Below are 10,490 nucleotides of genomic sequence, written 5' to 3'. Positions count from 1 at the left end.
TCAGTAATTAATTGTAAAATTGACAGCTCCATTTCGTCATTTGAAACTGCTGTAATAATATATGCCTGAGTGCACGTGTGCGCTAACCAAAGTAAAAATCGCCGCTCACTCCCTAGGAGTCGCTTGCATTTAGATTAGCTGCTATTAAAGACTTGTATTTTATTAACTGTGCCCCAATGGGATGGGCGTGGCCACAGCTGCTGAGCGCCCCTTCCGCAAATTGGCACATGCGCAGTGTCGACGCACCGAAAGTCCTTTTTATGCTTAGCGTTCATCGACTAGCATCGAACGAGGTGAGGCCTGTGTAAATTTAGCGTAAATAACGATATTATTCAAACGTTTTGACAAAAAACGAACATTGAAGTTCATGGCATGTGCCCTTATTCACCATAAATTATGGATTGTTTTGTGGAATTAGGTCAACAATTACTTATTTTCATGAGACTTTACTAAACGCGTGCCCCATGTGGCTAGTAACGCTAGCATAGCATTAGCTACGTTAGACACAAGCAAGCTGCTTCCACTTCCAGGCACGTTGCATGGGTTCTTTGGAGTTTTAACCCCACTGTAGCTTGTCAATTGGTGTATTTTCGTTAGTGTGTCTTGGGTGTTTGGACACTTTTATTTGAGGAGCATACAGTTCCATACACACACGTAACGTATACATCACAATCACTTGGATTCGGAAACCGAAGCTAGTTTTCACTTACAAACTGACGCAGCTATTAAGTTACGTTAGCTAACGTCAGGTCCAATGTACAATTTGGTAGTGACACGAGTGACGATAGTTTGCCACTTCTGTGTTTTGTTCCAGCATCAAGATGCAGCTGTTCCTGCGTGCCCAGAACACTCACACCCTTGAGGTGACCGGACAGGAGACTGTCGGAGAAATTAAGGTAAACTACCCAAAGTTTTGCTCATCAGCCAGTTGGCATCGTATGTCATTTCTCATGTGAATGCCTTTTTTAAGCGGAGACCTGGCTTGCACCTGCAATGACGTAAACGGAGACGTGATCACCCAAACCTCGCTGTATTATAACAATGCTTGTTGTTTGGGCTGTTTCAGGCTCATGTCCAAGCTCTGGAAGGTCTCCTGGTTGAGGACCAGGTGCTGTTGCTTGCCGGAAGCCCGCTGGAGGATGAGGCCTGCTTGGCATCCTGCGGTGTCTCTGAGCACTGCACCCTGGAGGTAGCTGGAAGGCTACTGGGAGGTCAGTAATATACTCACTGCATACTACAACAGTTAACTCTGCTCTGCTATGTTTGTTGGAATGTTTGGAAACACAAACTGAGTCAATCAGAATTGATGATCAGATTGAAATACTCATTGCAAATTATGTTGAATGTTTTGGTCAGTAAAACCTGAAACATGGTTAATTCTATATGTGCAAGAAAGCTAGAAGGCGATAATAATTATAGTCTTCTATCTTTCTTACACACACAAACACAATTATAGTATGTAAATGGCCTGCATTTATATAGCGCTTTTATCCAAAGCGCTTTACAATCAGTAGGTACATTCACCCATTCATACACCGATGGCGGCAGGCTATCACGCAGGGTGCTGGCACACCATCAGGAGCAATTTGGGGTTCAGTATCTTGCCCAAGGACACTTCGACATGCAGACTGGGGGAGGCGGGAATCGAACCACCGACCTCTTTTATCCAACGCGATTAGTTGATGACCCGCTCTACCTCCTGAGCTACAGCATCCCCTAGTATAATGGGTATAGGACCAGCCATGCTGTCCAAATTGCTGTCTTTCTGGGGAAAAAATTACGATTTGTCAAGATCACCTTGCAATATTTAGTAGACAGCTGAAGGAGATGTTCGTAAATCTGTAGCCCCACAAAATGTTTGATAAACCATCGTTAGATTAGATTAATGGTTCTAAAGAATTTCGTTTTGAGTTGGTTCTGGTCATCATATCCATAAATGCGTTGCTTCATTGTTGCCTCTCTCCTTTCTCTCCACCAGGTAAAGTCCACGGCTCTCTGGCCCGTGCCGGAAAAGTGAGGGGGCAGACACCCAAGGTAAGAGGATCTTTTACTTTTTTGTACCGAATTTTGTGTTCCAGTTTTCCCCAAATACAAAAGCATTTAAAGGTTTTTAGGGCCCTTAACATGAAATCTGTGACATGATGGAATTGTCTATTATTGAGCTTGGGTGGAATGAGCTTTGAAATGTTCTCCGATTATGACGCATCGAGATCGAAGTGACAAATGTATTTTCCTCGTCACTTTGTCCAGGTTGACAAGCAGGAGAAGAAGAAGAAGAAGACTGGCCGTGCTAAGCGTCGCATCCAGTACAACAGGCGCTTTGTGAATGTTGTGCCCACCTTCGGAAAGAAGAAGGGACCCAACGCCAACTCCTAAGTGCTGTAATGGCGAAGAGGAGAAACTACCGGTTTATACTGAGTTTAATGTTCTGTACAGAATAAAGATTTGGCTTGGACAAAAGATCAGTCTGCATGGTTTATGCTTGCTTGCAGTCTGCACTGAATGACCATTTCAAGGGTTTCTTTCTAATAGCAATACATATCCTGTACTGGAACAGTTCCTCCTTTGAAAAACTATTGAGCAAAAGTATATACAGTACATGACTTGCAATTTATGGGACCCAAGGAAATTGCAGGGTTGAACAACTTTTCCATAATCATTTGGTTTAAACTTAAGAATTTATTGTATACCAACTTAAATTCCATTGTATGGAAGTTACTACAAGTTTGTGTATTTTGTTTACACATCACTGTTAAGAGATTACCTAAATCTTAGCAATTTGACACATTTTTGATACCCACCACAAAGTAGGCAAAGTGTGGCAGGATGTCATTTTAGATTAACAAGTTTTCTTGGTCCCACCTTTGTCCAATTGTCCAGGATCAATACAACTGATAGACCCAGGCCAGTACAGACTTGCAGCATCCCAGACTGTACTACCTCAATGACTCAGACCCAGTAGACTTGCAGCATCCCAGACTCTACCTCTGGCAGTGAGCCTAAAGTTTAATTACTGTGCAATTCATTCAGGCTCTATTTTGAGAAGTAGGGAAGAAAGTTCTAAGAAATTAACTAAAAATATTGAATTGCACTTTGCTTTCTTAAGAACTTTGTAAATTTCCTCAGCTCTTACATGATTTTAGTCTATGAAATCACAAACTTGTATCTATGGGCTATCACACAAAATGGACGTTCCCTCTGGTAAGGTCATGCCTAAACTGCACTTATCAATACATCCTATCCGTATATGCATACAACATAGTGGTGCTTCTGGTATTCTTGATACATCCGATGACAAAAGACATCACTCAAACTCATTACTGTCTCAGAAACTGGTTTATTTACTCTTTATACTTTCTACATGCAAAAGAACAAAACAAAAAAAATGCAGACAAATTTGTCAGGGTGCCCCATATGTACAATATTGACAAGCCATTACATTTTGGCCATGCTAGAACAGACAACCTTAAATCCAAAATGTTAGTAAGTAGTTACCGTTTCTTCTTCAACCAACATGTCATACGGAACATAATGATAAATGAGAATGCAGAGACAAACCAGCAACCAGGTGCAACATAACCCAAATGCTGTTTTAAGTTTTTTATCTTTCAAGCATGGCCATCTTTTCTCTCTCCTCTCCTCCATCCTCAGGAAGTAGTGCATGCTGGACCAAAATGTCTGTTAATCCACAGACACCAGCTCAACCTCGAAAATGAGCTTTGCATTGGGTGGAATTCTGGTAGAGTTTGGGGTTAAGGAGAAGACATGGGAATCTAAAATTATATATAAAAAGTCAAATTGCAGCTGGCAAATCTACTTTAAAAGCTAGGACACACACCCATGACACAGAGAAAAAAAAAAAAAAAAAAAACATACAGACAACAGACTGGGCCAATTGCCAGATTTATTGTTTGCTTGTGGGAGGTCTACTAGAGAAAATCGTATAAATATATCTAATGGGTCCAACAGTCACAATTTAGAGCAAAGTCAATATTCATTTCCAAACATGTATGAAATAAATAATTCATGTTTATGGACCATACTTTATAGGAATGTGTAACGAGAGGATGACAAAGTGGTTAGAGTGTCTGACACGTCCTTTAAGCAGATGACCGGAGTTTGACTCATGTCGGCGAGCATCCACCCTGCTGAAGTGTCCTTGAGCAGGACACTGAATCCCTACCAGCTCCAGGGGGCGCTATTCTGTAGCTGAACCCTGATCGCAAATGAATAGCAAATAGCAAAATTAAAACAGAATTTCACTACAAGGCTCAATCCAGTATCACATTGTTACATTCATTGTCACTGTAGGTCCTCCCTGTACAACCTCGGCAAAATCCGACTGTCTTATGAGGGAAGCGACACAAGTCCTGGTCCAGGCACTTGTCACCTCCTGCCTGGACTACTGCAACGTTCTTCTGGCTACCTGCCTCTGCCATCAGACCGTTGCGGCACATTCAGAACGCTGCAGCCCGTCTGGTGTTCAACCAAACCTAAATTCGTCACTCCCCTCTTCCAGTCCCTTCAGTGGCTTCCCATCTCGGCACACACCGAATTCAAGACACTGGTACGGCGAGTACAGGGCAGTACACAAGACTGCCCCTCCCTATCTGCAAGCTATGGTCAGGTTCCAAACATCGCCTCGTTCCTTCCGCTCCTCCACCTGATGTACAGTACAGTTGATTTCTCGACTGTTGACAAAATGTACTATTCTAAGTTGCTTTGGATAAAATGACAATGTTATGTTGTAATTAACTAAATGCTATGTAACATTATATTTGATAGTTATATTGATACTCAACTAATCAGGTAACAAAAAGTAGATACAAAGTGTCACTTGCTTGTATCTCTACATGTAACCCTAACCCCATTTTTAAAGCCCCTGGAAACCCAAATCCACAATAATCTTCTATGTAATTTAGGGTCTTACGTGCATAATAGTAAGCATCTAAAAGTATTAGACAGTTTCAATCCAAATCCTAAATATTGTCATTTAGTACTGTTCCTTATGTTGGGTTTGAAGTGGGCGTGCTTATACTCTAGACTTTTTACACAATAAGCTCTGCGAACCAATCAGGCTGAAGGGCCTCTACCCTGCAAATTCAAAAAATGGTCAGTTCAGAATGTATCATCAAAGGTGTGCAGCACTGTGGAGGGAGGGGAGGGGGGAGAGCACTGGGAGCACTTCAGCAGACCGTTTCAGAGCAGATCATAGTTTTTCATGATTTTTAAAGCTAATTTTATATACTTGGTGACATTATTAATCATTAAAATTTGGCTGGGTGGTTAGTAACACATTTTTCTGTGGCGTGACAAAAACATGTATTTTTCATTTCCATGGGCTTTACACTTAAAACCCAAATCTAACCTTACTCCATTTCTAATATTAACCCTAGCCCAGATAGTGAATCTATCCATCTACACTAGCTTCTCGCACAATTATCAACGTCACTTGAAACTCAGCGGCCTTGGTGACACATTACTACTTGTTTGTTACTTGATATAAGAAGTTGGGAGTATCAGCATTGGACTGTCCAAAATAAAATGTGACCAAACTACCAATACATGTGACATTTACACGACATGCAAACAGTGATGCACAAAATCAGCTATTCTCAGTATATCAAAAGGATACTTGGAGTCAGGGAGACCTTTCTTTCCATAGGCCCACTCCGGTTCAATCTCCACTCGGGCCGTTTCCCCCCTGCTCATCGTTAGGACAGCCTCATCCCACTGTGAAAACAATGACTAAGCATTAGTGGCGAGAGGTGGAGGGAGCGTCACACTGCAGAGCTGTGAACTCTGGAAGTATCAAAAAAGAGTGAAGCAAAAGAGAGACACACACAGCGATCACTTACTCCTCTGATGACTTTGCCCAGCCCCACTTTGAACATCAGCGGCTTCGTCTGCTTCTTCTTTCTGGCCGCTGGAGAGAGAAAGGGGTTAACACTGAAGGAGACACCTTCATCTGAAGTAAGATGGCGGCCACAAAAATCTAAAGATTGGCTTATGATCATGTGGTTTTAGTAGGGATGTATCGAAATTTTATATATATCGCAATTCAACTTGTGGGAATGTTGGTGTAAGCCTCTCTTACTTGTGGGTATGTTGGTGTGAGGTATGAGCCTCTCTTACTTGTGGGAATGTTGGTATGAGGTGTGAGCCTCTCTTGTGGGAATGTTGGTATGAGGTGTGAGCCTCTCTTACTTGTGGGAATGTTGGTATGAGGTATGAGCCTCTCTTACTTATGGGAATGTTGGTATGAGGTGTGAGCCTCTCTTACTTGAGGGAATGTTGGTATGAGGTATGAGCCTCTCTTACTTATGGGAATGTTGGTATGAGGTGTGAGCCTCTCTTACTTGTGGGAATGTTGGTGTGAGGTATGAGCCTCTCTTACTTGAGGGAATGTTGGTGAGGTGTGAGCCTCTCTTGTGGGAATGTTGGTATGAGGTGTGAGCCTCTCTTGTGGGAATGTTGGTATGAGGTATGAGCCTCTCTTGTGGGAATGTTGGTGTGAGGTGTGAGCCTCTCTTACTTATGGGAATGTTGGTATGAGGTATGAGCCTCTCTTGTGGGAATGTTGGTATGAGGTATGAGCCTCTCTTACTTATGGGAATGTTGGTATGAGGTATGAGCCTCTCTTACTTGTGGGAATGTTGGTGAGGTGTGAGCCTCTCTTACTTATGGGAATGTTGGTGTGAGGTATGAGCCTCTCTTACTTATGGGAATGTTGGTATGAGGTATGAGCCTCTCTTACTTGAGGGAATGTTGGTGTGAGGTGTGAGCCTCTCTTACTTATGGGAATGTTGGTATGAGGTGTGAGCCTCTCTTACTTGTGGGAATGTTGGTGTGAGGTATGAGCCTCTCTTACTTGAGGGAATGTTGGTGAGGTGTGAGCCTCTCTTGTGGGAATGTTGGTATGAGGTGTGAGCCTCTCTTGTGGGAATGTTGGTATGAGGTATGAGCCTCTCTTGTGGGAATGTTGGTGTGAGGTGTGAGCCTCTTACTTGTGGGAATGTTGGTGTCGAAGACGGTGCCATCCTCCAGGGAGCCGGTGTACCAGCAGCCCACCATGTCACCTTTCTTTGGAAAGTTGGTCTTGTCACCTTTTTTCAGCGTTGACTTGAAGAACTTGGGCGGACCCTGGGAGAAATTAATGAAACACTGATTAATCGTTAATAGTAGCTGCCATGAGCAGTATAGAAATGCACAAATAATGTTTATTTTATTGTATATGTCATAGATCTTGAAGTTGAGCATGAGTATGAACAGAACGTGTACAATGGGAACACACACCCATAACCCACAAAAAACCATAATGTAAAAGTCAAACTCAGAAACTTGAGATTCTGGACCAGTACCTCATCCACAACCTCTTTGACTTCTTTGGGCTTGTCGTCAAGTTTCACACTTTTAACCTGCTCAGTCACTTCTTCCACAGGTTCGCTGCCTTTAAACCTCTGCAAATGACAAAGACGCCATGAAACAGAAAGTCAAAATAATTTATCGTTAGCTGGGATAAGCTTCTTGCAGGAGGTCATATTTTGTCTCAAACTTGTTGGCAGATGAATTGATTTGAAATAGATGCAGGTCATGTCTGCTCTGTTTCTAATCTAAAGGGTCAGTGACACATTTGAGAATTAGAGCAATACAACAAATTGATGATTGATGATGAGGGGCGGCTGTAGCTCAGGAGGTAGAGCGGGTCGTCCACTAATCGCTTTGGATAAAAGAGGTCGGTGGTTCGATTCCCGGCTCCTCCAGTCTGCATGTCGAAGTGTCCTTGGGCAAGACACTGAACCCCAAATTGCTCCCGTTGGTGTGCCAGCACCCTGCGTGGTAACCTGCCGCCATCGGTGTGTGAATGGGTGAATGTACCTTACTGACTGTAAACCGTTTTGGATAAAAGCGCTATATAAATGCAGGCCATTTACCATGATAATAATAACAATAATGTGCTAGTGCACAGTAGAGAGAGGAGCTGTCCCTGACTGTATTTACAACCATGTGTGTGATAATGGCTGAAGCAGGAGAACGCAACGACCCCCCCTGAACTTTCCCCCATCTAAAAAGACGACGTCGGCTGTATGGGAATATTTCGGCTATTGTAAAAACACAAATGGTCCGCAATACCGCGAAACCATGGTATTTTTGTCCAAGGTTATCATCCCGTAAAAAACTCATACCGTTGCATCCCTAGTTCCCACACATTTTCATGGATGACGTTTCAAAACGTTTCCATTTTAAGGATCCATAATAGATTTGCCATGTAATATGACTCTGAATCAATAGCAGAATTGATGACTACATTGGACAAATAGGACACACCCCTTTCTTTATATTGGATTTACATCAACAGCTACCGGAAATAATTTTGCCGTTACCCATTATGTTACAGTATGTGTGGAAGGTTACAATTATCCACAGAAGATTAATTTAATTACACACAAGACAATTCCACGACTTTTCCAAAAACTTTCAAGGATTTCTACTAATTCCATGACTTTTCCAGGCCTGGGAAAATTTGATTTTGAAATTCCACAACTTTTTTCAGGTTTTCCATGACCATGAGAACCCTGATGCTCTGTCCAATTGTAGGCCTACCTGTACCTGCTTTCATGCATGTGTCACTATTTGCATTGGCAAAAAAAAAAAACATCACTTACTTTGCTCTCAAAGAGGTCGTTATAGGCAATTATCAGCTGTTCTTTCTTTGCTGTTTTGGCGACATTCTTTATGTTTCCCATCAGCTTGTGCTCAGCAAGGAACTGAAACAGAAACAATGTACAGCAGAGGGAGCACGTTAAAGATGACATGCGTGCGCGCGTGCGTGCGTCTGTGTGATTTTTCCCTCCATCGAGGTCTATCCATTTCCTGCAGTGACTCATTTTCAGGCCTAAGCAAAACCATGCAAAACTGACAGAAGGTAACGGTATTTTAGGTGAGATTAGATCGTGCATGGTGTGCGTAACGTTATATATCGCAATGGCTTGTGTTGCACTTCCATTTCGCCAGTAAACTGGGTGGCATGAGAACATGTTAAGTGGGTAACGTGGCTCCCCCTCTGAATAATGCAGTGTGCTGCTGCTGCTGCTGCTGCTGCTGTTAGCTATAGCCCTGATGTCATGTCATGCGTGCGTGAGTGCTGCTGCAAAGTGAGCGTTGCCATTTCAACCTGCGTCCATTAAAAAAATAAAGCGATGAAGCGGGTTAAGCACCAGAAACATACCGAGTGTGCCGCATTGTCCTGAATGAACTTAATCACGTCTTTTTTGGCCAAGTCATCACTTTTGAGCTGGTCCTCGCTCCACTCCCGTGTTGGTTCATCCGCCATTTTGAGGCAGACTGTGTGAGTGAACTTTCACCTCAGCCAAAACAAACCAGCCAGCTTATCAGCGACGATCACACATGTGGAGTGAGATTAATGTGTTGCAAACATAGTCGAGCGTGAGAATCATAGCCTAGCGTTACATCCGAATCGGATGCTCAATCAATCGGTCAATCATCAAATAATTATTTAACAAGGGATGGTGTTGACAGTTAACAAAATACATATCATGTAAGCAATTGTAATTAGTTACTAACTAATATTAACATTTGCTATAGCCTAGCTACATATCAAACAATAATGCCAGAATAATGCCAAAGATTCTCATTTGTAAACTACAAACAAGTTTGATATATTGAAACATAGAAATGAGTGTCTCTCCTGCCACCTAGTGGATAAAGACTGCATGTTTGTCAGTGCCAGAAACTACTGTAGCACTGAGCACTTTGTTCTCAAACTTTTTCCACATTAGTCCGGGAGCCAAAGGCTGTTTTTTTGATGAACCTTGTTTCGTTGGATAAAGTTTTTTTCTCTGCTGATTCTTGTACCTTGGGGGTACCTATTCAAAATACAGGAGGGTGCTCAGTGAGCACCCTTGAGCATTTTTAGATATTAACCCCTTAAGTGCCAAAATCCCATAAAAATCGGGATTTATGAGATTTCATGCAAAATCAAATGCATCAAATTTGCTTTCTCCAATGTTTATTCATAAAGGAGCAAGGATGTCATGTATAATGTAGCCTATTATTCCCACGCCATGTGCCCCCCTACACCCAATACAAACATGAAATAAGCAGAGGACTTTTAGTCTGATAAATCACTCCCAGGTGTTGAAGCGGTGCATGTTTGCGCAAGTCAGACCCTTCTCCCCTCTCTCTGGCACTGTGTGTGTGTGTGTGTGTGTGTGCATGTGCGCATGTTTCACTGGCTTTGAGCTGCGACACTTCCTGTATCCACTCTCAATTCCTTGTACAGCCGGGGGGAGGGGTCTAGGGGCACTGCTCAAATCCTGTGTGCACATCTCGGCAGGGGAGTTTCTAGGGAGTGGCCAGGGGTGGCACTGGCCACCCCTGAAATCTAATTGGCCACCCCAAAATCCTGAGGATGCTGGCATCTGTGGCCAACAATACTGTCTTTCAGAGGCTGTAGCGGGCTTATTTTT

The 10,490-nt window shown here is 42.8% G+C and overlaps 2 protein-coding genes across 2 annotated transcripts; one reads left to right on the top strand and one right to left on the bottom strand.

The window, feature by feature from the left end:
- The first annotated feature begins 251 nt into the window (after nucleotides 1–251).
- Nucleotides 252–2,462, top strand: faua (FAU ubiquitin like and ribosomal protein S30 fusion a). The gene is made up of 5 exons (XM_083643581.1): nucleotides 252–293; nucleotides 815–896; nucleotides 1,067–1,211; nucleotides 1,979–2,034; nucleotides 2,251–2,462. Exons 2-5 carry the CDS (start codon nucleotides 822–824, stop codon nucleotides 2,374–2,376), a joined length of 402 nt encoding a protein of 133 aa, XP_083499707.1. The 5' UTR covers nucleotides 252–293; nucleotides 815–821; the 3' UTR covers nucleotides 2,377–2,462.
- Nucleotides 2,463–3,317: 855 nt separating this feature from the next.
- Nucleotides 3,318–9,344, bottom strand: fkbp3 (FKBP prolyl isomerase 3). Its single transcript, XM_083643770.1, has 7 exons — nucleotides 9,230–9,344; nucleotides 8,667–8,768; nucleotides 7,362–7,460; nucleotides 7,008–7,143; nucleotides 5,859–5,926; nucleotides 5,636–5,733; nucleotides 3,318–3,736 (listed from the first exon to the last, which is right to left on the bottom strand). Exons 1-7 carry the CDS (start codon nucleotides 9,332–9,334, stop codon nucleotides 3,682–3,684), a joined length of 663 nt encoding a protein of 220 aa, XP_083499896.1. The 5' UTR covers nucleotides 9,335–9,344; the 3' UTR covers nucleotides 3,318–3,681.
- Nucleotides 9,345–10,490: the final 1,146 nt, after the last annotated feature.

Source organism: Poromitra crassiceps, assembly GCF_964638095.1.
Source record: "Poromitra crassiceps genome assembly, chromosome: 9".
NCBI lineage: Eukaryota > Metazoa > Chordata > Actinopteri > Beryciformes > Melamphaidae > Poromitra > Poromitra crassiceps.
Note: the sequence above shows the minus strand (reverse complement) of the source record. Positions and strands in the feature narration are given on the sequence as shown.